This window comes from Penicillium roqueforti (genome assembly GCF_015533775.1).
Source record: "Penicillium roqueforti strain LCP96 04111 chromosome Unknown scaffold_03, whole genome shotgun sequence".
Classification (NCBI taxonomy): domain Eukaryota; kingdom Fungi; phylum Ascomycota; class Eurotiomycetes; order Eurotiales; family Aspergillaceae; genus Penicillium; species Penicillium roqueforti.
This window is the reverse complement of record NW_024067567.1, coordinates 887,705-913,787: the sequence shown is the minus strand read 5'-3', so window position 1 is coordinate 913,787 and position 26,083 is coordinate 887,705. Positions and strand designations below refer to the sequence as shown.

At 49.3% G+C, this 26,083-nt stretch overlaps 10 protein-coding genes across 10 annotated transcripts; 6 read left to right on the top strand and 4 right to left on the bottom strand.

The window, feature by feature from the left end:
- Positions 1-304: 304 nt before the first annotated feature.
- Positions 305-2,505, bottom strand: LCP9604111_2771 (uncharacterized protein; the record flags this gene model as incomplete). Its single annotated transcript, XM_039070285.1, has 6 exons — positions 305-581; positions 640-754; positions 821-1,950; positions 2,003-2,266; positions 2,336-2,410; positions 2,465-2,505. The coding sequence occupies 6 exons, from the start codon at positions 2,503-2,505 to the stop codon at positions 305-307; spliced, it is 1,902 nt and encodes a 633-aa protein (XP_038931523.1).
- A 2,846-nt stretch (positions 2,506-5,351) lies between these two features.
- On the top strand, positions 5,352-6,186 carry LCP9604111_2770 (glutathione S-transferase family protein; the record flags this gene model as incomplete). Its single annotated transcript, XM_039070284.1, has 3 exons — positions 5,352-5,488; positions 5,553-5,758; positions 5,813-6,186. The coding sequence occupies 3 exons, from the start codon at positions 5,352-5,354 to the stop codon at positions 6,184-6,186; spliced, it is 717 nt and encodes a 238-aa protein (XP_038931522.1).
- Positions 6,187-6,385: 199 nt separating this feature from the next.
- On the bottom strand, positions 6,386-9,108 carry LCP9604111_2769 (uncharacterized protein; the record flags this gene model as incomplete). Its single annotated transcript, XM_039070282.1, has 4 exons — positions 6,386-6,745; positions 6,809-8,848; positions 8,900-9,022; positions 9,073-9,108. 4 exons carry the CDS (start codon positions 9,106-9,108, stop codon positions 6,386-6,388), a joined length of 2,559 nt encoding a protein of 852 aa, XP_038931521.1.
- A 331-nt stretch (positions 9,109-9,439) lies between these two features.
- On the top strand, positions 9,440-11,528 carry LCP9604111_2768 (uncharacterized protein; the record flags this gene model as incomplete). The annotated part of the gene is made up of 8 exons (XM_039070281.1): positions 9,440-9,651; positions 9,699-10,181; positions 10,233-10,357; positions 10,410-10,604; positions 10,688-10,926; positions 10,974-11,030; positions 11,096-11,179; positions 11,232-11,528. 8 exons carry the CDS (start codon positions 9,440-9,442, stop codon positions 11,526-11,528), a joined length of 1,692 nt encoding a protein of 563 aa, XP_038931520.1.
- A 132-nt stretch (positions 11,529-11,660) lies between these two features.
- LCP9604111_2767 (putative MFS transporter) lies at positions 11,661-13,347 on the bottom strand (the record flags this gene model as incomplete). The annotated part of the gene is made up of 3 exons (XM_039070280.1): positions 11,661-12,578; positions 12,634-12,867; positions 12,919-13,347. The coding sequence occupies 3 exons, from the start codon at positions 13,345-13,347 to the stop codon at positions 11,661-11,663; spliced, it is 1,581 nt and encodes a 526-aa protein (XP_038931519.1).
- A 1,018-nt stretch (positions 13,348-14,365) lies between these two features.
- On the top strand, positions 14,366-15,750 carry LCP9604111_2766 (OSBP family protein; the record flags this gene model as incomplete). Its single annotated transcript, XM_039070279.1, has 4 exons — positions 14,366-14,425; positions 14,475-14,800; positions 14,852-14,906; positions 14,968-15,750. The coding sequence occupies 4 exons, from the start codon at positions 14,366-14,368 to the stop codon at positions 15,748-15,750; spliced, it is 1,224 nt and encodes a 407-aa protein (XP_038931518.1).
- Positions 15,751-16,761: 1,011 nt separating this feature from the next.
- LCP9604111_2765 (putative RNAPII degradation factor Def1) lies at positions 16,762-19,468 on the bottom strand (the record flags this gene model as incomplete). Its single annotated transcript, XM_039070278.1, has 2 exons — positions 16,762-19,094; positions 19,180-19,468. 2 exons carry the CDS (start codon positions 19,466-19,468, stop codon positions 16,762-16,764), a joined length of 2,622 nt encoding a protein of 873 aa, XP_038931517.1.
- A 596-nt stretch (positions 19,469-20,064) lies between these two features.
- On the top strand, positions 20,065-21,282 carry LCP9604111_2764 (uncharacterized protein; the record flags this gene model as incomplete). The annotated part of the gene is made up of 1 exon (XM_039070277.1): positions 20,065-21,282. One exon carries the CDS (start codon positions 20,065-20,067, stop codon positions 21,280-21,282), a length of 1,218 nt encoding a protein of 405 aa, XP_038931516.1.
- Positions 21,283-22,231: 949 nt separating this feature from the next.
- On the top strand, positions 22,232-22,954 carry LCP9604111_2763 (uncharacterized protein; the record flags this gene model as incomplete). Its single annotated transcript, XM_039070276.1, has 2 exons — positions 22,232-22,262; positions 22,416-22,954. 2 exons carry the CDS (start codon positions 22,232-22,234, stop codon positions 22,952-22,954), a joined length of 570 nt encoding a protein of 189 aa, XP_038931515.1.
- A 617-nt stretch (positions 22,955-23,571) lies between these two features.
- Positions 23,572-25,238, top strand: lys1 (saccharopine dehydrogenase (NAD+, L-lysine-forming); the record flags this gene model as incomplete). The annotated part of the gene is made up of 10 exons (XM_039070275.1): positions 23,572-23,632; positions 23,692-23,772; positions 23,850-23,866; positions 23,923-24,163; positions 24,225-24,251; positions 24,306-24,478; positions 24,532-24,628; positions 24,691-24,765; positions 24,829-24,901; positions 24,956-25,238. The coding sequence occupies 10 exons, from the start codon at positions 23,572-23,574 to the stop codon at positions 25,236-25,238; spliced, it is 1,128 nt and encodes a 375-aa protein (XP_038931514.1).
- Positions 25,239-26,083: the final 845 nt, after the last annotated feature.

Below are 26,083 nucleotides of genomic sequence, written 5' to 3'. Positions count from 1 at the left end.
ATCGCAATTATACCAACATTCAACTTGTCCAGGTCATATCTCCACATCAGCTGATCTCCCAGCAACCATGGATTCTGCGAAACCGTGTGGAGCACATTTTCCCTTCTTTGGGGTTATCCCGCTGATGGGAGTATATACCCTGCGAAATCTTTTATCTTTTCTAATATCTAGAGAGGGTCAAGTCTTGTAATAAATCTCATTTGCATTGTTTCTCAATTGAATATTCAAAGATCGGGAGCTAGATGCAACCCGGGGAACAAAAACCGCAATCAGAATCAATCCGAGTCATGTTGACCAGACCGATTTACGACTTTCCGTGGTCAGAGAAAACACTCTGCCTCCGCGACAAGATAACATCCTCGTTAGCACTCGCAAGATGGTCAAACTTGTAGAGAGGCTCCAGCTCAACATTTTGACGGAAAATGTAGCGTCTGAACCAATACGGCAGCGCCTTGGTGACTTGATACTTCATGTGGACCCGAGTAGGGACTGCGAAGATATAATCCAGTTCTTCAAGAGTGCGCTGCTTGGTTTCGGGAACCCAGAGGAAAATCATGACCATGGCAGTTACGTTCAGACCACTGAATTCTACCGTTAGATATTTGGTGAGAAACTTGCAATATGGGTAGAAAGACTTACGCATAGAAGGCGAATGCCCCAGTGGCAGTCATTGCACTCAACATTTTGGGGAACGTGATTGAGAGCACGGCAGCCCAACCTAGGCAGGTTGCCACGGCCCAGGACATGCCAACCTCTGATACCAATGTTAGTTCCAGAAACAATATTAAGGGAAAAGGGGAACCAAAAGTGAGAAACATACCACGATGGGAAAGAGGGAATACCTCCGCCGAATAAGTGAACGGCACGGGTCCTTCACCAGGCGAGTAAAATGCGGCGAATAGGAAGACAAAGAAGGCGATCGAAGCGAGATGACCTGTACCCTCGGGGGTCCAGAAACAGAAAGCAGCGCCAAGCAAAGTCCATGCCATCTGCGGGAAAGTGAACAACAATAGAGTCCGACGGCCATATGTATCGATGGTCCAGATAGCAGGGAAGGCGAACACAAAGTTAACCAAGCCGAATCCCCAGGAAGCAAACAAAGCCTGTGTATCATTTGCGCCGGCGTTCTTGAAGACAGTCGACGAGTAAAAGGCAACGATGTTAATACCGCACATCTGCTGAGCGATCATGACAACAAACGAAGCAAGAGTGGCACGGCGCACACGAGGAATAGTGAAGAGCTCGACGAAGCGGGTAACATAGTTACTATTGCCGATTAGGTCCATCTCGATCTTGATCTGGGTATGGATGTAGTAAAGATCACGGGCGGCCTGCAAAGGTGTGTTACGGAGACGGCATAGGGACCGGTAGGCCTTGTCCATCTCGCCACGTCGAATGTACCAGCGAGGCGACTCTGGGCAGAAGTAAACACCGAATAGGAGAGGGATGGCTGGGATGAAGGCCGATCCGAGCTGCAGACGCCAGGAGATTTTACCTGTATCCTTGACAGCAAGGTTGGCACTAAATCCGAGGAAAATACCAAAGGCGGTCCAGAGCTGCCAGGACATGACCAAACCACCGCGGATGACAGCAGGAGTATTCTCGGCGCAGAAGATTGGAATTGTCGAGGCCTTCAGACCCATTCCAATACCCAGGAGGAGACGGACCACAAACAACTGTATCCAGTTCTGGGTCACCGCAGAGCCAATGGGAGTAAGGACACAGAAGATAGACGCGATGAAGATTGTACCGCGACGGCCTAGGATCCGATTGCAGGGGTCGGAGAGCCAGCATCCAAGACAAGCACTAGCGATATATGGAGCAGCATTGACGATACCAACGAGCCACAAGTTCCGATTGGCGTGAGCACTCTTCTGGGGATCTTCTGAAATACCAAAAGCATCGGGGAATGACAGGTTAGCACCATTGGAGCCAGTCTGGTCCCAACCTCTGTATTTCTGTTAGGGATGTACCTAGTGTGTGTACTGGGGGAATCACATACTGCACGGCTGCACCAATAGAGCACAGGACAATGGTGAAGTAGAGTGATCTAGGCTGGCGCCATTTGTGAGCCACTTCGTCACGTAGGGCAGTGAGCTCTAGCTCAGTCAAGTCTGCCACTGTCTCGAACTCGGCAGGGTCACGCGCAACAAGCGCTCCTTTTTTCAACTCAGGTAGGATGTTTGTGACGTTGTACTCCTCAGCAAACTCTTCCACGTTGCGGAGTACCTGAGTCTTGGTCAAGTCGGCCAAGGGGTTCTTGATCCTGGTTGATGTTGGTACACTGAGAGGGAAAAGAGATATATGACAGGAGAATGAAATGAGTGAACTTTACCTAGCGGTAACATTGTTCTGAAGGTCAACTTGCTCAATGTATCCCTTCTCGGCGCTGTTTTGATCATTGCTGGAACTATTGGAACTGAGATGAGCATTGCAAAGAACATAAGGAAGATCCAAATCTTACCGCTGGCCAGAATCGACCTGAGTGATGACCTCTTGAACCATTTTGACGATTGCCTGGTCAAGCTGTTGATAGAAACTAAGAAAGAAACCAGAGACTGTGGCTGAGCTGGCTCTTTTGATGGAAAAGGGGAACAGATGAAGGTTGATAGAGGAGGGTGATGGAGAAAGGATGGTAGAAGGGTGATGGAGAAAGGGTAATAGAGGAAGGGTGATAGAGAGAAAGAGTTGGAAACCCAACCAACGATTTCAGTTACCAGACTAGTTCGTTTGATAGTGAATCAGGCTCCAGAGACAAACAAAATCGTGAATGGTGACTATTTTATTGACCTTGGGGGAGGGGCACCTTTTATATCCATTGAATCTTTTCTCAGACCAGTCCATTTGAAAAGGTGCACAATATCATTGGCTAGAATAAAAGATGTCAAAGCCTCACGAGTGAAGCTCCAAGGAACGACTTTCTACTTCCCGAAACGGAATGAATCTGGGGACCCGCATCGGATTGCCCACGGGGAAACTCTAAAGTCTAAGAAAAATGGAGACAAAGCCAATACCCCAGACTTGGTCTCGGCAAAATACTACATTGAAAGTGCTCTGCTACCTTGGTGAACAAGGCTCTCGGCCCAAGCACAACTACATGCAGCCAATGATCCTCCAGGATTTGTCGCTTCCGATCGGGATTTCTGTCCAGACCGGTTCAAAGTCGGAAATTAAAGTAAGCCTTCTACCGTTAAGCCCCAGGTATATTCTCTTTCAATTATGCGGTACTTGTCTCCATGCAATCAGATCTTACAAGCCCATCCATAATTCCTGTCGGATACAGATATGAAAAGTAATTCTCGCGAGGTATCAGGGTCGCCGCTCTCGATATTGGCGTCTCAGGGCGAGCGCCACATTCGCCTCTAGACAGGGGCCAGAATTGTGATTGGCGAAAAGGATTTAGGCATATGGCTGAGAGCCAGTCATTTTTTGGCGCTAAATTAGGCTTAAACCACGTTCGGGCCTGTTTCCGGCGACTTCACAGGGCTAAGATGTTCACGTGGTCGGTATATTTGCCCTTGAGCCCGCATCGAGACCCAAGTCCCCTCGGTTATAACGACTATAAAAAATGACGAACATTTGAAATTGAGACATTTTCCGAATCCAGTAGAGAGAGGGAGAGGGAAAAAGTGGAAATCCGGGGCAATGCGGGGGATATACTCTAAGGGCAGTCTATCACCTCGGGGATGAATTTCCCTCTCGGAGCCCAACCACGGTATGAGGGAAATATCGGAAATGGTACTAGGGTTTCATTTAATCCCGATCCCTAGTCAAGTTATCCCGGTCCCCTTCAAGCCGTGTGCCCCATAAGCGTTAGTTACTGGCATTAAAACAAGTAGCCCCAGACACGGCAATTATTCCAACCCGATAAGTTAGTCCCGGAACATGGCGCGCTGATCCTAAAGCGGCACATTGAAAGATCATCGCCATCATCACTCAATTTACTGTGACCGCCCCCGGCGATATCTCGAGGTTCGAGCGGGCCGCGTCTAGGGTTGCATCGTCAAGGTGCTCGTGGCTGGCCATGTGGAGATCAACGTGTTTTATCTGGGGAAATATTTTGATATGCTTCGGTAACCTCTCAACGCCCCATGCGAGTCATGACATCGATTTGTGGCAAAAGAATACTGGCTACATCCTTTCTTGTCCATTTTCGGCTTGTCCTGCACCGTTCAAAGTATTTTGTGTTTGACATGTCAGATGCAGAATGCCCCTTGGCATATTAGTTAATTCTATGAGCCAAATCCTAAACTAGCTCTTGGTGGGAAGAATAGCATGGTTACATTGCCGATCAGGCGTCCAAGCGTAGTATATGTACCATGTGCCATGCTAGATCCTGGGCCATGCTATCCCGTATAGAAGAGCATCTGTCCTTCCAGAAAGGGATCGCCCTTGCGGGTGCCTGCACACCCTACCATGTAATAAACTGTCGAATTGCATGGCCAATGCATCCTTAGGAGAGCGTCTGTGTGCCCTGCTGCAAGGAGCAAAGCAAATACAGAAATAAATTTCCAAAATTTCACCATCCCATTGTTCTCATCTACAATACTCGCAGGTGGGATATTATACCCACTTTGCTTCGTGCGGAAACGGCTTCAAAAAGTCGAAAAATGTATGTTACCTTAGCAAGATTGCATATGTTATATATATCTGATTATATCTGGCGATCGAACCTTTTCCTTTTCCGATTTACTGCTTCTCGTTGAGTGAGAAATGAGCTAGGATTTGTCTCTACCTTCCGATAGGCCAGTTAGAACTCGCAGCGATTCGAAATGTCTCGAGGATGGCCTCGAGCTGATCCGCTACGAGAGAAAAGATGGCAATTGTGCTGCCGTGCATGCGTACAAGCGCTTGGTAATCGAAGCAAGGGTCTACCATCTTTAGTCTCCTCGCGGAGGGAGTTTCAATAATCGTAACAGTCGTCTCTGGAGAAGTGATCTGAAATAGACCTACGGCCATCTGGCAGATTAGATAGAACTTCCCATTCCCCTCAAAGATCCCCCTCCCACATGTGGATCACCATACTTTGGTAGCACAGCAGATTTGAGGTTCATCTACTTCGATACATAATGACCAGAACTACATAGAGGTGTAATAGATTGAAGCCAAATGAATATTTATGAGACACAGTTGAATACTTCGATATTCAGTCAACCAGTGTGATATGACGTCATCTTATCTCCGAGGGCATCCATGATTGTGGAGAGCTGACAAATTAGAATCTATGAGCTTCTTATAACTACATAAGTACTACTTACTTGCTTCCTTAATTATTCCAGATGTTCTCTCGTTCATTGAAAGACTTACCTCGATTATCTCACCTCGCGTCCAGATTTCACCCATATTCTACTATGTCTTCAAACATTACCCTATATACCTGGCCCACGCCGAATGGCATCAAAGCTTCCATCACCCTCGAGGAGCTTGGTCTAGCTTATAAAACTGAAGGCCTTGATATCTCCTCCAATTTGAATCCCCAAAAGGAAGAGTACACAACCACCTCTACTACACAATACGACATGTCACATAAGCTGATGAAAGCCCTTGAACAGATGGTTCCTGAAGATCAACCCCAACGGCCGCATCCCCGCCCTACTCGATGGCTCGCAGCGCGTCTTTGAGAGCGGAGCAATCATGACATATCTAGTCGACAAGTATGACACCGACCGGAAGATCAGTTACGCCCCTGGTACCTCGGAGCACGTCGAACAAACATCCTGGTTAATGTTCCAGATGGGTGGGCTCGGGCCTATGCAAGGTGCGTTCAAAATCTCTTGTACGTGTGTTTCAGGTTCTCTCTCACACCCAATAGGACAAGCGAACCATTTCCGTCTCTTCGCCAATACGCGTTCCGATTACGGTATCAACCGTTATATCAACGAGACGAAGCGCCTCTTCTCGGTCCTCGAATCGCGTTTGAAGGAAAGCCCTTACCTCGCGGGTGAGAAGTATACTATTGCCGATATTGCGAGTTTCTCTTGGGTTCGTGGTGCTCCTGTTTCCTTGGAGATTGATCTATCTGAATTCCCCGCTTTGAAAAAGTGGGTCGAGGAGATTGATAAGCGTGCTGCTGTTCAAAAGGGAGTCGATGTTCCTCATTCGACTAGGACTCCTGAGCAGAGAGCTGAATTTTTCCGGAATTGCCGGGCCAAGATTGATGCCATGACCACTTCTGATCAGCATTGATTGATGGTAGTATATTGGGTTTCTGGTCACAGTGCCGAAAAACAATAGTACAAAGGAACAAGTCAAGCTCGTTGCAAGAATATCATAACATTCCTTGCATCTAGGAGTGATCCTATGTCAAAGGTCTGAATTATACATCAATTCCTCTAGTAACCAAATTCTGAACAATAAACAAAGAGGCAATAGCAATTTTGAATAGTCAAAGCTCCCCGGGCCTGTAGCTTCTCCAGGTCTTGAACCCAACCTGCTCATACCACCCGTCGAGCGCAACCCAGTCTACAAAGACACCTTCAATGCCTCGCTGCTTCATGTTTTCAATAGCATGACAGATCAATGCCAGTCCAATGCCATGCTTGCGGTGTGATTCATCAATTCCTACGGCACCAATGAGCCCTGTGTTTGGACCACAGGTTTGGGGGAATGCCCAAGACTTGTTCAAAGCATATGATGGACCGAGCATTAGTGTCCAACCAACCTGCTGGCCGTGAGAGTCGAATGCTATCATCACACTGTCGGGATACTTGTCGGGATGTAAAGCGACGTATGCCTCCACCCAGCTCTTGATAAAATTTTAGTATGAATTCCAACAAAGTACAAGTGGAGAGAAACACAGGAGTCTTACACTGTCCTTAGAGAAGTTTTTTCTTTGGCCAACCAAACAGGCCTCGTAATCTTCGGGTTTTAATGGCGCGAAGCGGAAGCCTCGCTCCCGGGCACGAGTGATATACTTCTCTGGCGACTGGAAGTTCCGAATATCTTGGTACAAATCAACCGACCGGGCACTGGGAGGGCTGAGTCGGAAACCACGGTGAGTGAAGAAATGTTGCACTGTTTCTGGAAGGTCCTGGGGTATCCCGGGCCAAAAGCGGGGGAATGAGCTGCCCAGCTTCACATTATTGAAGCCAAAGGTTGCCCGGAAGTATGCTCTTGTTTCGTCTAGCAAGGCAATTCCAATGCCTTGATGTTGGTACTTTGGCGACACGGCAAGAACTGCGATATACACGGTGTTTGGTGCACTATGGGCATTTGTATAAGCAAGACAGAAGCCTACTAGCTGCGATCCAAAACGCGCGATGAAATGGTGACCATGCGGGCGTACTATCAGAGACCGCAAACTTTCAGCGGGAATAAGGTAGGTCGGGAGAGCAGCGGCCCAGACTTCGACCACCTCATCCAGATCTCTTTGCGCATCAAATGGCATTACTACCGCAGAGGTCTTTGTCGAAGCATTAATCCCCAGCGGAAGAGCACCTGTCGGGACTAATGCTCCAAACATGATATCGGCAGCCACAGAAAATGCCTCGATGGTCGGCTCGTATGTGGTAATATAGGTCTTCACACTAGGAGCATCAAGGAAGTCGTAAGGGTTGCAAACAGCAATATGCACCAATGCATGAACACGTTCAGCGAGTTCCAAGCCTAATGACTCCTGGTATGGCGACTCTCTTGCATTGAATGAAGTGAAAATCACCACATCAGCGACTTCAAGGGTTCGCCATTGCTCCGAAGTCAAACCGGTCGCTCCGTATCTGAGCTCCGCAATGGAATTGTTGTGTTGCCGCAAGACATCAAGATATCTGTTAGACTGATATAATCCTGGCCTCCCCGTTCCTTCGCCGTCAACCGCACCACCGACTGGGATATTATCTCCAGGGAAGAGGAAGATGATGATTGAAGTCTTTGATAGGGGGAGAATGCCATTTTTGTCACGAACGAGTGTGGTCGATCGAGAATATATATCCATAGTCGTCTCGGCAATTCTATTGTTGAGCGAGTTCAAGTCTGCGAGATTAGATTTTTGAAGAGCGACATCCCAGTTCAAATACTTGTCCTTCACCGTAGCAACATGGCGACAAGCGTCCGCCAGTCGTGACTGCTCGATTCTGCCGGACTTTATTGCTTCACAAACTGCCTTGATCGATGCTACCTGCACATCAAAGGTATGACAGATCATGATGCTATCGCTGCCAGCGCGCAACGCTAGGACCGAGCCTTCTTCTGTACCGTATGTAGAGCGGATTCCATCCATCTCCAGGCAGTCTGTGATGATCATACCATCATAGGCCATGTCCTTGCGCAAAATCCCCATAACATCCGGAGAAAGTGTTGCAGGCCGCGTGAGATCGATACAGGGCAGCGAGATATGAGCAGTCATGACGGTCTCGATGCCTTCAGCGACAGCCCGCCTAAATGGAATCAATTCGCAACGCTCCAGCTGATCCCTTGTTTTGGGAATCACCGGTAGTCCATAATGCGAGTCCACAGCTGTGTCTCCATGACCTGGAAAATGCTTCACACTAGGGACGATGTTTTGCTCCCGCAAACCCCGCGCGGCCGCACTCGCAAACCGGCCCACAAATTCAGGGTCATCACCAAAGCTGCGTACACCAACAACTGGGTTTAAGGGCTCCGAGTTGATATCGCACACCGGTGCATAGTTCATGTTAATCCCGAAGAAACTCAAAGTTTCCCCCGTGGCTTTCCCCGCACTGTAGGCGCACTCCGGGTCATGCGTGGCGCCGAGTGCCATGGCGCCTGGTACTTGAGCAGCGATTGGCGGAGATATGCGAGTGACCAACCCATTCTCCTGATCGATTCCGATCAATAATGGTCGCTCATGTCCAGCCAATCTGGCTTCATTCTGTAAAGCTAGTGTCAAGGCCTGAAGAAGATTAGTCACGCGTCAAGATACTTGGAACCTCGGATATCGCACCTGGAGCTGTTCTGAATTCTCAAAATTGCGCGAGAAGAGAACGATACCTCCAACGTGGTAGTCATGAATCAAAATCTTGATTTCGGGACTTGGGGTGCAGCCATAGAACCCCACCGCGAAGAGCTGCGATCGTCAGTGAGATTCACAAAACAGGGGTTTCAGAGCTCATATACCTGGCCAACCTGCTTTTTAAGATCTGAAGAAACCATTCTGGGTTTGTTGATTTTATTTGGATGGTCTCATGGATTGCAGATGGTTTAAACGGGAGTGACGTTGAAAAGGATCGGAGTTGACTCGGTGTCCACCCGTGAACTTGATGCAACATTGCACCTACACTTGCGCTTGAGGATATTTCAGCTTAACCTCTTAGAGTCTAGCGAAAGCCAATTGCGATTGGAACATTTGAATGTAACAACATCTGATATAAAAGATAAGGCAAGTTCGATGGATGCGGGGTAGGTAACCTCCAGGGCTTGATAGGAGATATATATCTTGCAAGTGATATCTCGTCCAACTTGAACTAACACTTGCACTTCCAAAATGGCTGAAATTCATGAAAATGGTAAAAACCCCACATCGGTTCAGGTGGCCGCCTCACAGCCACATTCTACCTTGGAGGAGTATGAACAGCTCTTTGGCGTCGACGAGGACGCGTATGAGCAGCCAACCACCACTAGGAAAGAACTATGGTCCTATTATCTCTATTACAATGGCGATAACGGTGTCGGTCCGGGATCGTACAGTCAAGCTCTGTATGTACAAATGGCAACGCTGGAATTTTTCGACTAATCCCATGAAGCTTCCAGTGGGCCTTGAACGGTGCCGGACATCAACCTGGCTCGAATCCACCTAAAGCCTGCACCGATTCATCGGCATGTGTAGTGCCGTGGGCGGGAGGCACGAGATCAGTATCTTCCGTGGTTCTTATTGCCAATGGCCTTTGCTTCACTTTCATGACAGTGATATTCGTCTGGCTGGGAAGTGCTGCAGACTACGGAACATTCGGCCGATGGCTTCTTCTGGCATTGACAGTGGTCTGCTGGGCACTGCAGTATGGTATGATGTCCATCCGACATCCAAGCCAGTGGCCAACGGCGATGGCATTGTACGTTGTTTCATACATTGCCTACGGCGCGACGCTAGTATTCTATGCTGCTGTATTTCCCCGTCTGGCACGGTATACGCCGCATGTGCGCAAAGCGAGAGAAGAGGATCTCAGAGAGGGTAAGATCAACCAGGAAGAATACGATACGGTTGAATCACTGGAGAGAAATCATATCAGGTGAGTTGGGAAACTTTGAGCTCCTGGCCAAGATGTCGCTGACGATAGTAGCAACATTTCAACTGCACACAGTAACATTGGGTACCTATTCACGCTCGTGCTTAATCTTAGCGTCCTGCTTCCACTCCAAAACAACACTTTCTCGAATAACCTGGCCCTCTGTCTTACCAACTCATGTAAGCTTTCTGAGCAGTCAATCTAGTGTGGGATTTATCTAACGTTCTACAGATTGGGTCGTTCTTGGCATCTGGTGGTTTATTTTCCAGCAAAAAAGGCCAGGTCCAAAAATACCAAAAGGGTCAAGCTACACCACCATTGGCTTCAAGCAGATCTGGCTGGCCATTCGGGAAATTCGGTCTCTCCCACAGACATTTCTGTACTTTTTCGCCTATTTCCTTCTTGCCGATGGCCTAAACACTACTGGTGGGTTCATTCCTTCTTTGCTTGCTGCAACGAGACTCTATAGCCCCATGTGGACAAGGGAATTCACTAATATGAATTATTAGGTACCCTCGTCAGCATCATCCAAAACGACTCCGTCTCGTTTTCTTTCTTGCAGATTACATATCTCGGCATTACCCAAGCGGCCTGCTCGATCACCTCAACATTCGGCTTTTGGTATATACAACAGTACTTCAAATTTAAGACAAAGACTATGTTCTTGTTCACAAATTTCTTTACCGTTTTGATCCCCTTTTGGGGCATGCTAGGACTATGGACCGATCGCATCGGGTATCACAACAGGGTATGTATCAGGCCCCAACTGAGAGTCTGCAGCTAACAGCCATGGAGTGGGAGTTTTACTTCTACAATATCATCTTTGGGCTTTTCCAGGCTCCATACTATGCGGTAGGTGGAACTTTGAATGGTCTTCAACACAATTCCTGCTCCCATAGCTTCTAATATCGTGCCAGTACGCTCAAACGATGATCAGCGAATTGATGCCACGCGGCTACGATAATATGTTTTTCGCACTTTTTGGAATAACCAATCGCGCTGTAAGTCGGATGTCTTGAATGTTATATTTCCTTCGAATCACTAACCTTCTAGTCTTCAATAATCGGTCCCAATGTCATCCAAGCCATCATAAACAATACCCACAACAACTGGATGGGCTTCCCATTTTTGTTTGCAATCTGCGCTGGGGCAATGATCGCTATCTGCTTTGTAGACATCAAAAAGGGTCGTGAGGACTGTCGAGAATTCACCGAAAAGCGCAAGATAGATCGTGTCGTGGCGGAGAGTGGTCTAGATCCCGCTTATATCGCAAAGGGGAAGCAATCAGCTCGTAACGAAGATGTCCCCGAAGTGCAAAACGAGCTCGCAAGCACTTCGGTGAGGGAGTGAGCGTGTGTATTTTGCGAACATTTGAGTTGTTATTCTTCAGCTCTCTTTTAGTCTCTGTTTTGATATGTCACATGCTATCATTAAGTCTTACATAGATGTCATGTCTCCAACGAGATATTCTAAATCGACTCTTCATGTCTCAGCCTTTTTTGTTTCCTGCTGTATCTCCTTGGTGCTCTCCTCGACCTTACGCTGGTCCCTCTTTTCGACCTTGTCCCGCCATTGATCGCCGAAAACAGTCGTGAGCCATACACCGACCCCGGATACAATCAAAAATAGGGCGCTGATGGTACTAAACCACCCCACTCCCATGCTCTCTATCGCCGGAAGAACAAGTCCAGACCCCAGAGCACCGAACACGTACCGTGATAGGTAGCTACCGGCAACGACTTCAGCACTCCGGCCGCTTGACTGCATAACATCCAGGCTGTAGGTATTGAGACTAGGGAAGCAGAACAGCTGCGCCACTCCCTGGAAGAACATCGCAAGCACGGGGACTGGAATTCCACCAACAGCCTTATCGACCGTCCAGCCGTAGATCAAAATACAGCCGGGGATGACGACACCCAAGAATATCAGACAAGATTTAAGTCTGTCTTCGGGGACTCGGACACCACCGCGCTTGCGAATCCATTTCTTCACAGTGTGGTCTGCCCACCTTCCACCCATGAGTGTGCCAACAAGATAACCACAGCCTGGAGCGATGTAAAACAGTCCCGTCTCGATAGGGCTAGTGAGGTGGAAGCGTGGGTTGAGTACATATCGAATCGGAGTCAACAGAGAGTACTGGTTCCAAACGAGAGCGCCGGCAGCGAGACCCGTGCAGAAGAGGTTGGGGTATTTGAATAGCATGATAGCAACTTGGAGGGGAGAGATCCGGTGCCAAAGGTATTTGGCTTTTTGCCACGTCGTCTTGTCGGCTATGTCGCCTTTAGTCAAATTCGGGTAGGTTTCAGGGAAAAAGAAGAAGACAAGAAGCGTGCCGCAGCCTCCAAGAGCAGCCTGGAGCCAGAAGATCGCTCGCCATGAGCGAAAGGTGACAATCACGCCCTATATTAGTAGATCAGCGGATTGTCTCGGCGCCGGGGTTATAAGATAGACATACGCCAATGAATGGTCCAAAGGCTGGCCCAACCAGGGTTCCTGACAAAAACCACCCCAACGCTGTTGCCCGCGCTCGAGGTTCGTATACATCACCTAACGCCGAGCTCCCAACTACCAAGAAAGATGTTCCTTGGAATGCAGTCAAGACGCGGAAAATATAATACGCTGGGAGGTTGGGTGCTAGTGCCGTGCCGATGCTAAACGCGAAAAATAAGAATGCGCTCACAAGGAAAACCTAGTCCCAATTAGCATGTTACTTCAACATGAACATATGCTCGTTACTCACCGGACGTCGCCCCCAAACCTGACTAAAGGGCCCCCAAAAGGGAGCCGCAATGCCCATGAATGCCATATATAACGCATTGCTCGCGTTTATCACACTTCCTGTGGTGTTATAGGTCTTGGCAACTTCAGGTATACCAGCTAAGATAGAGGTAGAAGAGATAGGTGCCAGGAAAGAGCAGAAGGAAAGGATCCCAACGATAATGACCTTGCGTGCTGGTGAAAAGCGTAGATATTGCTCTGCGTTGACCTCCTGGAAGTCATCGTTGACAACCATATCATGATGTGAAACATGGCTTTGTACGTGATCAAGACTATTCACAGCTCCTTCTCGCTGTGAGCGTCGGGATTGGGATCTCTGAATTTCGGTTTCATTCGCCCAGGATTGAGACCGCCTGTCCTCGCTGGAAGCTTTCGAGGTAGTTGGAGACATGGCAGGAACCTTTTAGCAAGAGCAAGTGCGTGCTAGCTTGTGGTAAATCAGATCCGAGTCTATCGCAGTGCAGATGCAAGATATGAAAAAGAAATATTTGCAATCGTTCTTAAATTCGGCTTCTTTCCGAGATCATGCTCGTCGGGTAGATCCGTGAACGCAGAACGTCTTCAATTGAAATAGTAAAAAGTGAAGAGATGAAAGTGAATGAATTGAGTCTAAGCAAGTCAACAGCAACGAGATATATCGCAGACTTAAAGCGTGAGTCAGAGAAATTTGAATGGCTCTTTTCCCTATCATCTGGAAGGATCGGCGGGTTGCTTCCGATGTAGCATTTCTAGAGGCCAGCGGCCCCCGAACAGAGGGCTTGCTATCATCTCTGGGGGTCCATTCTTCCCAGTTTAGAGGCGATAGACGAATGTGATTCGGGGAGAAGACCGGCGGGTTTGTTGAGTAGGGCAGAGGGGCGGAAAAGAATCCGGGGGCTACGGGTGCCGGAGATACGGTTAATCCGTACGGAGTACTAGTTGGGCATGGAAGACGAAGAAAAACACCTAACTATACTATAATGTATGTTGTAAATCTTTTGGGGATCTTATAAGCTAATAGATATTTACTAGCTTTTTTCAAATTCAGGCTCTCATTCCTCATTCATTTTGTTACCTAGTACTGACCCACTACGGCTAGTGAGATGGGAGTCTTTCACATGTCGAACAGATGCTAGTATATAACTACCTACACGTAACTAACTACGTAATTATAAAATAAGTAGTTAACTAGTTGACTATTTAGTTAGTTAACTATTGATCATTTAATAAAAAAACTCTTTCAAAAGGAGTATCTGGAAGAATGCCTATTCTGGTGTTGTGGCTGTTCAGCCCCTGCCCATGACGTTATCCCCTTCTGACCGCCAATGACCGACTTTGTCCCTCTACCTACCTCCCCCACGCTTTTTGCTTTTGTCCTGGAGATTTCGAGCCCAATTTAATAGCTTGCGAATTCATTCTTATTCCAAAATATGTCTCCTCAGAGTCAGGTCCCTGCTAATAGCAAGGGCTCATGGACAAGTTTCCTAAAGGTATACAGGCTCATTTTGTTCGAGTATACCTTTGCTAACAAATTTCCAGTCGATTGCCTCCTTTAATGGCGATCTATCCTCGCTGACCGCTCCTCCCTTCATCCTGTCTACTACCTCTCTCACCGAGTATTCCGCCTACTGGGCCGAACACCCCGCCCTCTTCGTGGCACCAGCTAAGGAGGCCGATCCCGCGAAGCGTGCTCTGCTGGTTCTCAAGTGGTTCCTCAGCACACTGCGCCAGCAATACTGCAGCCGTAGTGAGAAGCTCGGTAGTGAGAAGAAGCCTTTGAACCCGTTCCTGGGAGAGCTGTTTATCGGCAAATGGGTGGGTGACGCGGAAGTAGGGGAGACTACCTTGATCAGTGAACAAGTCAGGTACGCGAGACCACTTTTGTATAAAACTACAACCCACTGATTGAATACTAGCCACCATCCTCCGGCCACAGCCTACGCTATCTGCAACGAGGCAAACGGTGTCGAGGTGAGTGGATAAAGATTGTACCAAGTCATTGAGATGTTAATAACTGACAGTACAACCACAGCTGCAAGGATATAACGCGCAGAAGGCCTCTTTTTCTAGTACCATCCTCGTGAAGCAGATTGGCCATGCGCTGTACACTCTCACCAAGCCCGGATCCGACGATAAGGAGCAATACCTGATCACACTACCCAACCTACACATCGAATCGCTGATCTACGGCTCGCCCTTCGTCGAATTGGAGAAGTCAACCAAGATTGTCAGCAGCACTGGCTATGTCGCTAAGATCGACTATTCTGGTAAGGGCTGGCTGAGCGGCAAGAAGAATACCTTCAGCGCAAGCTTGTTCAAGGAAAGCGAGGGCGAGAAGAAGCCTCTTTACACTGTAGAGGGCCAGTGGTCGGATAAGTTCATTATCAAGGACGCCCACACCAAAGACGTCGTCGACACCTGGAGTTCCAAGGAGGACCCCGTCACTCCGCTCACCCTGGCTCCCCTCGAGCATCAAGATCTGTACGAGAGCCGACGTGCCTGGAGCGAGGTGGCCGCCAACATCCAGAAGGGCGACATGGATGCCGTATCTGGGAACAAGTCGCGCATTGAGACCGCTCAGCGCGAACAGCGCCGCCTCGAGAAGGAGGCAGGCCGCGAGTGGGAGCGCCGTTTCTTCAGCCGTATTGAGGAGAGTGCCGAGGACCCCCAAATCCAGCATCTTGCTAAAGCCATCGATCTTCCTTTCGAGGCCGACAAGACTGGCGGTATCTGGCGCTTCGATGCTCAGAAGGCTGCTGGCGCTCAGCCGCCTTACCACAAGATTGGCGGCGAGGGTCTCGGTCTCACCGAGTAGACTATTGCTGGGATTGGACAATTCTCTGTCGCCCTCTGAATTTTTCTTGGGACCTAGCTTGCACAACATAGATTTGACGTTTTTGGATTCCTATTCTGCACCGTGTCATTTTGCATTTCGATTGTATATAGTTCCCGGTCCAGGTTGAAGTTGAAGCCGCGCACTTGCTTATAAGCTTGGACGGCTCAACTTTTCCATATAATGATATGGTATCTTGAAATAATTGATAGTTTACATCTTTGAACTTGGTGAAAGTTCATGTCGAGGCTGAATGCTGCGTCAATGACGAACAACTAGTACCTCCGTGACTACGAGAAAGCTACAATGTACAATACTAGAACAGTCTCTATATATAGGCGCCACACTGGACAGTACAGGACATACATAATTCATGACACTTTTAGCCCAGAACGCAACTGGGCATTGGATCTACCTCTACCAGACCCGTTCAGCCATACATCATAATCATCGACCGATATTGCACATGGTGAGGGACAAAGACAGAACAACAGAAGGGAGAAGTAGGTTAAAAAAAAAAAAACTGGAAAACCGTCCGCGGAAACAATTGACACACCGTACCCGAATAGACACCGACTAGGTTATAGCGAGAAAACAAAAAAGAAAAACAGAGAAACCTAGAGAGGAATTGGTGAATTTAATACAGAGACCGCATCAGATGGGAGCAGTGGTAGCAAAGAAAAGCAAGACGGCTGAGAGGAATGGCAAGGAAACGAGAAAGAAAACAAATAAACATCAAGAAGACAATCCCCCAAAGTAAAGAAAACCAGCCAAGCTCCCCCAAAAAAAGAGAAGTAGAGATTACACAGATGTTGAGGAGAGAAAGATGAAAAGAAATCGTCTGAGTTCTGTCTGTCCTTTTGACAAGACATTAGAGGTTTCTGTCCCTGTAAAGTGGACAAAGAACCAAACCCCTTTTCAAATCATCCGCAAATGCAACGCCATATGTGTTTGGTGGGTCATTATGTCTCCCCTTCGTTTCTTTTTGTCTTTTTAGTGGCCGTAGTTGCCACCCCAGCCGCCACGGCCAGAGTTCGCATAGTAGTTACCGAAGCCTGCCCCGTAGTTGTTACCATAGCCAGAGGCCTGGTGAGTCTGGGTGGCCGCACCCTGGTGACCGAGTCCACCGAGTCCACCGTACTGCGGGTTTAGCTGAGGGTAGCTACCGAAGGACTGCTGACCCTGCTGACCCTGGAGCGGGGGAAGACCAGTCTGTGCCTGGGGCTGACCTGGGACGCTGTTGGTAGCAGATCCCGGACGGTTCTGGGCGAGAGAGGGGCTAGGACCACCGGCCTTGGGAGCCTCAAAGCCTTTGGTCTCGTCGGTGGCAACAGGGGGCTGTCCGGCGATGGGAGGATTTGGGCCGAAGCTGCCCTGGGAACGGCTGAAAACATCCGACATCCCAGTACCAAAGGCATTGGCGCCAGTAGCAGACTGGTTATCAGACTGCTGGGCGGAGCCAGTACGGCCGTAGACAGAGTCGCGGCTGGGCATGGCCTGGCTGAAGCTACCGGTGTTTGCGGGGGAAGACGATTGCTGGTCATAAGAGAAAGCCCCGTGGGGTTGGCCGTACATGCCACCCTTACCGGCATAGGGACCATACTGGCTACCATAGCCGTATTGCTGGTTATGCTGCTGTTGCTGCTGCATGTAGTGATCCTCATACCGGCGAGCATCATCGTACCTCGGGCGGTTACCGCCACCGTATTGCTGCTGCTGCTGTTGCTGCTGCTGGCCCATCTGGTTCATGTAAGAAGCGTAGTGGGGGTTGTTGTAGTAGTTAGGATATTGGTAGCCATAGGCGTGCTGCTGCGCACTTTGGCCAGGCATATGCTGAGCAGTGGGAGTCTGCTGGGTTGCACCGGGAATGGTGGGATTGGGAGTGTTGTGGCCGCTGTTAGTGGCGTCAACAGGGCCGTAGCGGTTAGGAGGCTGCGTGGTGGTAATCTGAGCCTGGGCCTCAGCACCCGAGACACCAAACCCAGCTCCGGCGCGAGGACCGGCGGGGGCGTCCTGGGTCTGGCCGTAAGAGCCATAGGAAGCGTAGTAGGGGAAACGCTGCTGCTCAGCAGCGTAGAAAGGAGAGTACTCGCTGCCGGTGGTGGCAGTAGGTTGAGCAGGAGCCTGGTTGGCGAATGGCTCTGGGATCTGCGGCTGCGGCTGGCTCACCTGTTGGGTGAAGGGATCGAATGGCTTCTGCTGGGGCTCAGAGTAACGAGCGAAGTCGGTAAAAGAGTCGGCGGAAGCACCCTGGGGGACCGGAGGCAAACCAGGGGCAGGACGCCCAACGGCACCAGACTCCATTGAGTGGGGTGCCTGAGTCGCGGGTGGAAGAGAGGCACGGGGGGCAACGGGGGAGTGCTGCGGGGGCTGAGCGCGGGTCTCGGCCTCCTCGCGGTTTTCATCGATGTCAATAGCGTCACCGTTCAGTCCCATGCTACCGAATTGAACAGCAGCACGGTCTACTGCGTGATTGCCGGGCATAACCACAGCCTGCTGCTGTTCCATCACACGGCGTTGAAGGCCTGGGGTACGGCCCTGTTTGGTAGCGCTGGGAGGGTATGCAGACGCGGGGAAGCGGGAGGGAGTAGGGGCAGCTGCGGCCACAGCTGCGGGATCAATACCACTGCCAATGGTGCTTGCGGCGGTGGCGGTAGGAGCGGGGGCGGATGCATCGGGGATTTGTTCGAGGTTCGTCTCAGTCAAGTCGTCCTGAGGAGGGTTAACGGCGGCGGTCGGAATGGCGGGGATCACGGGATGGGTGGGCTTGGCGACGGGTGTCTTCTGTGAGGTAGCGGGCGCAGACACAGGTGCGGGAGCGGGGGCGGGGGGAGATGGCTCGGCGACAGGCTCGGTGGGCTTCTCGGTGACGGGAACAGGAGGAGCGGCTTCGGGCTTCTTTTGCACCGGAGGAGCGGGTGGTTTGGCAAAAAGACTCGCCCACCCCTTCTTTGTGCCCTCAGGGATCACACTGCTCTTAGGCTCGGGCAAGTCCAATTCGCCTTCAGTTGTGGGCTCTGCATAAGTCTCCTCTGCCTTAGGCGTATCCCACTCGGATGTGATAGCAATAATAGCAGAAGGCGCCGGAGTCTCTACAGCAGTGGATACTGCGCGAGATCCATTTGTAGTCGCTCCTGCACGGCCTCCACGACCGCCACGGCCTCGGTCTGCGCGAACACGTCCACGACCCTCTATTCCACCGCGACCACGGGTTCCACGAGCAGAAGCTGCAGTCGTCTCGGTCGAGGCACTGGGGGCCTCCTTGGGCTTAGGACGAGTCCGGTCTGCGGTCTTCTTCTTGACCTCACCCCACTGAGATACATTACCTGTAAAGCCAGTCAGTCACGGTCTTCGAATCACAAGGTTCGATTGATTTCGAGTCGGGGAGATTGGGGTTGACGGGAACTCGACCTTCACTGATGCGCTCAATTGCCTCCAAGAGCTCGCCGTTCGAGTCTTCCAGTGCAAATACCAGATCTTCGTCCTTCCAGTCTGGGAACATTTCCCTAAGAGTTGGCAGAGTGTCGGAGTACTTCTTCTTCATCTGTCCAATTTCACCCTCTTCAAAGGATGAGATGTCTGAATTATCATTTGCAGATCTGTTTCCACCACGACCACCTCTGGAGCTGAAGCCGCCACGGCCACCACGGGCGGATACTCTACCCCGCGAGGCGGAGGACCGGTTCTGAATATCGGACATGTTGATTGATGAAGATGTGTGAGATGGAGAAGTATTGAGGAAGGAGGTCACGATTCGCAGGGAAAGGCTATTGAAATGGAGCACCCTCGCAGAAGAGGAACAGCACCAGAACCACAGGCACAAGGGCCAGAAGAGACAAAAGAAAGAGGTAAAATCAAAGAGATTAATTGGGGGAGAGGGAGAATGCGTTAGGAGATGACAAGATTGAAGAAAGGATCAAAAGCTAACGGGATCTGAGTTGCTTCCCTTCAAGTCTTGGCGTTGCCTGGCTTTTAGCGAGTGGCGCTTATTGGATGCTGGGGGGGATTTACAGTAACAAAGGGATCTTTACTGGTTTCTTTACATTTTGAACGGAATCTGATTCCGAATAATTATATTGGAAGACATTTATAGATCTAGATAATTCGTTGCATTCCATTGACCGAATGGAAATAATTTTTGAAAATTGTTTCGTGTCAGTGTGGTTGGTTTCTTCTACTCGTCATTCACCTTTTTTTCGCTTTGGGCGACAGAAGGCTAGTTTCACCGCCCTCGTCGATCCTCCTCTTTACCTCGATGCACATCATCCCTCAGAACCTTGAAACTCTTAAACCATCATGAAGGGTACATCCATTTTTCAGTTCAAGTCCTGGCCTAAAATCCATCAACCCTTACCTCGTACTCCACGAGAGTCTCAGCAACTGTTAAATGCCCTCACGTCTTCTTTTCGTCGCCAACTAGATGGGGCTTATCCCGCGTCAGGCAACAACCATGGCCGGCCCCTCTCCAACCCTGAATCATCAGCGCATGCAACCGATCAGCATTTGCAGAATATCCTCGACAATCCGCTTTTCCGTATTACTCCGACTAAACCCATCTCACGAGAACCCACCACATTGCAAAGCATTGAGGGCCAGCGTCGACTAGCCGAAGAGCCCATGGCCGTATTTGATCAAATGGCTGCAGCTGGCTCAGTCACTACCCTCACAATCAATGATTGTCTGAAGTCTCAACTTCTACTTTCCAGGTCCCCGGCCGATATGAATACATCTCGGGTTGCATCGAGGATCGTTGATTGGTATTGGGCATCAGACGGCACATCGAGGCAAATGCTTCTGCGTTTGCGGTCAGTCACTACGTCGTTGACCAAGTTCATGGTGGCAGAGGGATTACACAGTACTGTTATGAAGTGGTTGCAGATGCTCATGAGCCAGGACCTAGGTAGTCAGAATGGCCGGATGACTGAAGGGCTCGCGCGGCAGACGTTTAATCATCTCCTTGTTGATTTTATAGATGCAGAATTCTGCTTCGGAAATGGCTTCAACTCAGCGATGGCACATTATCTGAGTGTATGCCAGATGCATTTCCAAAGTACTTCTTCCCATAAGTCAAGGAAGCCGATGCTCCTGGCTGCAGGCGCCCACCTGAGCCGTCTGGCCATGGAGCATAAACCATCGGGGGAGCAGGTATCAACACTAGTTTATGATCAGTTCAGAGATACGGTTTCTGTGCTGTCTCCTCGGTCATTACTGCTCGCATCTGTGGCTGTCTGCCACCCAACAGATCCTGATCCACGCCCGTTCCTCCAATTTGTGGAGAACCTCTCACCAAGCAAATTCCAGGCCTGGAATGAAACTAGGCGTGATGCTTTCTTTGAGATTGGTTCAGAGGCTCTCCGTGTCCTCGTTGACCGAAAGAGGTTCCGTGATATCTCACGGCTAGAGCAACATATTTCAGAACTGCTACCGGAACAGCCAGCAACTCCAGTCGCTGAGAAGTCACACACATCGTCTGAGGAGGAACATATCGCCCGTCTAAACTGGAGCTTTACATGATCTGCTGGTCTCAAAACCTATCGAACAATCACTCTACTCTCGCACAAAGCTAGGTTTCTTGAAAAACATTCAAGCCACCAACACTCAGGAGACACACATATCTCTCTATCTTTCAACCACAAAAGAGGTCAACTTCAGTGATGTCGTCACACTGCAACTCCCCTCCGCATGTCTGTGTACTATTACACAATTGAATTCTTTCAGCATGGATGTTTGACGAACCTTCATTTTCCAAATCATCACGCAAAGGAAATACACTCTCGCGACTCCACTCCGAGTTTGAGCCTCATATTCTTGGCGGTCGTACATACATTGCTTGCCAAATCGTCCGAGAGATTTGAGTCACCAGGCAGACTTGGCTGAACCAGTATTTTAGAGGTGTGTGATCTGAGATGCACCTGAATACTATCAATTATCTCAAAAATGCCTCTTCGTTGTACTAAATATACGAAATATCGACCTTCCTGTGATATATATATAAGCCATTGTCAATAGTGGCTCAGCCGGTTTTTAGACAAGCTGTTTGGGCTCAATGAAGAGCATAACCTAAACATCCATACATCATCTCCTAGCTAATGATAAGATTTACAGCCTTTGTGGTCGAGTACTAACCTCGAACAAACCCGTGCTAGTCACAGTACGTCTTGTGGATAACATTGCGTGGCAATTGTAATTCTGCAGCTGGTGAGGCTGTGCGACAGAATGCCGTGGAGAGTTGGAGGGCTGGAGCGGCGAATCAGCCGAGGGCTCTCCAGTGCTCTAAATACGTCACCGCGCGACCTCACCTAACGATCCCCCCAAATTGATCGACTCCTCTGTGGTTTTTTTTCTCCTTGTACAAGCTCACCTGAGCAAGATTTACAGTCGCATTGCTTTTGCGAATACTCTCCCACTCAATCTTTGCCAACTTATAACCCGCTGTCGCGGCATTTGACATCACCGATCTACAATGGCCGAAGGAGCCCGCAATGCAGATTCAGGTACGTGGTTTCCATGCACTACTGCTGAATCCGAGGAGTAATTGGTCTAAGCAGCCCAATTATTTCCTGGAAATATGGTTGCAGGACAGTCTTTCTTTGTTTAGTTAACGCCCAGGTGTAACTATGCCATATGCTGACTAAGGGATATAATAGATCGGGACACTGCCCAGCTAGTCAAAGAACACTCAGGTGCATTCCAGAACAGAGTAAACACAACTCAAACGGATAGCCCGCCTATTCCTGAAACAGCAAAGCCCGATATAGATACCGACCAGTTAAAGGCAGACGCCGGGCTAGAGACACCCGAGCCCGCTCCAGAAACTGAGCCATCCGTGACAGAGCCCGCAGGATCTGCTCTCGGCAATATTCCTATTGCCCATGAGTCGCAGGTTCCAGTAGGACCCACAAATGAAACAGTGCCGGGCGAAAAGCGTGGCATTGATTCAGCTCTGGCGGAAGATGAGCAACGAAAGCCTGAACCGTCGGATGGGCCTGATACCAAGAAACTGAAGACAGACGAAGATCATGTCACTGGTTCTAATGGTACCGCCGCTGCTGCTTCCAATCCAGACAACAAAGAACAGAAGAAGGCTGGTCGGTCCAAGAAGGAGAAGATCAAGGATGCTGTGAACAAGATTGTCCCAGGAGATGGCGTTGGTAGCCGGACTCGCAGCCGGACCAAGGGTGCTTGAATAAACCGAGGTCACTATATTTACAGATTCGCGAGTGACATCCATGTCATCATATTTGTTCCGACTTTGAATCATGACTATTCATGTTCGGCACTTCCTCATTGGTGTCACTGTACACGTGCTGCAATAAGATGAATATTCTTTCCTGACCGAAATTTGGGCGGGGAAGTTTTCAAATTCAAAAACCACAGAAGTTCTACGCAATATCTTCTTGATCATGTATGACGTTTTAAGACAAGCAACTGTTTCACTCCGTAGTATGGTTGTAGACATATGCGCTGCCTTACAACTTCCGCCCTATCACTTTTACTCTCTAATTTGTCCCAATGTTTGTCCCAATGTCAAAATTCTTCCTGGAGTACAAGTTATATTTTCAAATAATTTCGAACGTTTCCCTAAATAACGTTGAATCCCTAAACCCTCCCGGGGGTCTCTTTCGGAGGTTTGAGTTGGTGGCCGATAATCGGGACTGAGTCATTTCTCGGATCGGAATAACTAACCCTTTCTATCCCCGCTTATTACTGGAGGGGAAAGTCTGTGTCATTATTGGTGATAGAGCATTGATATTTATTTGATTACTTTTTCCCTTTCATCATATTCAATTCTCTACTTTCAAAATGGCTGGACAAAAGATTTGGCTGCGTGCTGAGACCAAGCCTGCTGAGGCCCGGTCTGCCTGTGAGTAGTCTCAGCCCACCTACAATGGCGGGGAGGCAATTGGCTAATATACCATCCAGTGACCCCAACCACCTGCAAGGCATTGATTGATGCTGGATATGATGTGACTGTCGAGCGGTCAACTCAGCGCATCTTTGACGGTACGTCCAATTTCCCATGTCCCCCATACTCCCACCATCCCTTGCTATTGGACTCAATGACTGATTCCGCTCTATAGATGAGGAGTTCTCCAAGGTATGATTCACTCAGTAATAGCTCGAACTCGCCCTAAATATCATCAATTGTTATAGGTCGGCGCGCCTTTGGTTGAGGAAGGATCCTGGGTTCAGGATGCGCCTAAGGATGCCATCATTCTGGGTCTCAAGGAGCTGCCGGAGGATGATTTCCCTCTGGAGCACGTCCACGTCACTTTCGCACATTGCTTCAAGCAGCAGGGTGGCTGGGAGAATGTCCTTAGCCGTTGGTCTCGCGGCAAGGGCACATTGCTTGACCTGGAATTCTTGACTGATGATTCCGGACGCCGAGTTGCTGGTAAGACTCTTGTCCCAAAGTGTTCTTGTCTTGACTCAATTGACTAACTCTTGTTTAATAGCCTTCGGGTGGTCTGCAGGTTACGCAGGTACCTATACTTGAACTCCGTTTCCTGATACAATCAATACTAAGCGTGGAACAGGATCTGCTTTGGCTGTGAAGAACTGGGCTTGGCAATTGACACACCCCAACGAGGCCTTGCCTGGCGAGGTTCACTATGCCAACCAAGACCTTCTGGTCGAGTCTGTTAAGGAGGCGCTCGAGGCCGGCAAGAAGGTCGCTGGCAAAGCACCTAAGATCCTTGTCATCGGAGCTGTGAGTCTTGCACAGATGCACAGAAAGCGATACACATATTAACAATGCTGTAGCTCGGACGTTGTGGCAGCGGTGCCGTGCAGCTGGCCAAGGATGTCGGTATCCCCGACTCCAACATCATTGAGTGGGACATGGCAGAGACTGCGCGAGGTGAGTCAATGACTATTCAACATCTTGAAATCTGGTCTAAGCTCACAAATTAATGTCCACAGGTGGTCCTTTCAAGGAAATCTCACATGAAGCGGATATCTTCGTGAACTGCATCTACCTCTCGGCCAAGATTCCAGGTAATATTTTACATACATCCACTCTTCCCGACTCAATTGGCTAATATCCTTTTTTCCCATTAGCCTTCGTGGACTTGGAGTCTCTCTCTGCCCCCAACCGAACCCTGTCTGTTATCTGCGACGTCAGCGCCGACACGTAAGTTATCAAATCCGAAACTATGCAAGCGAGCGCACAGCTAATCCTCAGAAGCTCCAACCCTTTGAACCCCATTCCTTTGTACAACATTACGACCACTTTCGATAAGCCGACAGTTCCCGTCTCCGGTCTGGAGGCTGGAGGTCTCCCTCTCAGCGTTATCAGCATTGATCACCTCCCGTCTCTGCTTCCGCGTGAGAGCTCTGAGATGTTCAGCGAGGCTCTCCTGCCTAGCCTTCTTACGCTCAATGACCGCGCCAACGCTCGGGTCTGGAAGCAGGCTGAGCAGCTCTTCCATGAGAAGGTTGCTACCCTGCCCAAGTCGCTTCAGGTCTAAACTTGTTGCGCTGGTAGGTGTCGAATAAATTTACATGATTGGGTGCATCGGATATAAATACTTACAGATAAGGAATGCTACAAAAGTTGTAAGTTCACACATGACAGATGCTGAAGATATTATCCATCGTTCATTGTTCCGTCCTATAAGGCAGTAGCTCTGCAGTAGCTCTATCAATGTGACAAGCTATGGAGTCAACTTAAAAATGGCTATTTTAAATACTTATCTTATTGTTTTCCGGGCCAATCATCTCCTGCGTTCTCAACCGAATCGCTTCGTGGCGGAGATGACTTGTCTAAAAGTTTATATTTCTTCTAAGAGGCATAAGCCCCGTATTTCCGATAGTTAGAGAGGCATTCTGAAATCCCTGTCATTCCTTGTCCTCCAGGCAAGACATGGCTTTACCCCAGACTACATGGAACCGCGGTCATCCTCATTATGTGCGGGGATGTGTGTAAGACGGATATCCGGAGAATCCGTCCGTGGGGTCTAAGTTCTAACCCACAGAATTGCCTCATTGGATGAAATGAGAGCCTCGCGCGAAAACGAAGAGAGGAATGTCCTCATGTCCTTCATCGTTGAATCGTGACGATCGCGGAGTTTGCCCCGTTTGACTGTGGCTAACCTGATATTGGACTCCGGGCGTGGTTCTTTCTCCGCATAACGCTCCACTCTCACCCTTTCTCCCCTCTTCCCCGAACTTATTCGATTCTGCCCTCAAAATTGATCTGTCAGCCTTTCAACCTCGGAAGACCCTGACCCACATTGGAATTCTCTTGTGATCAGGTCTCTTAGGACATTCAGCGCTCTTATCTAACTACATCCGGGCTAATTCGAGGATGGGG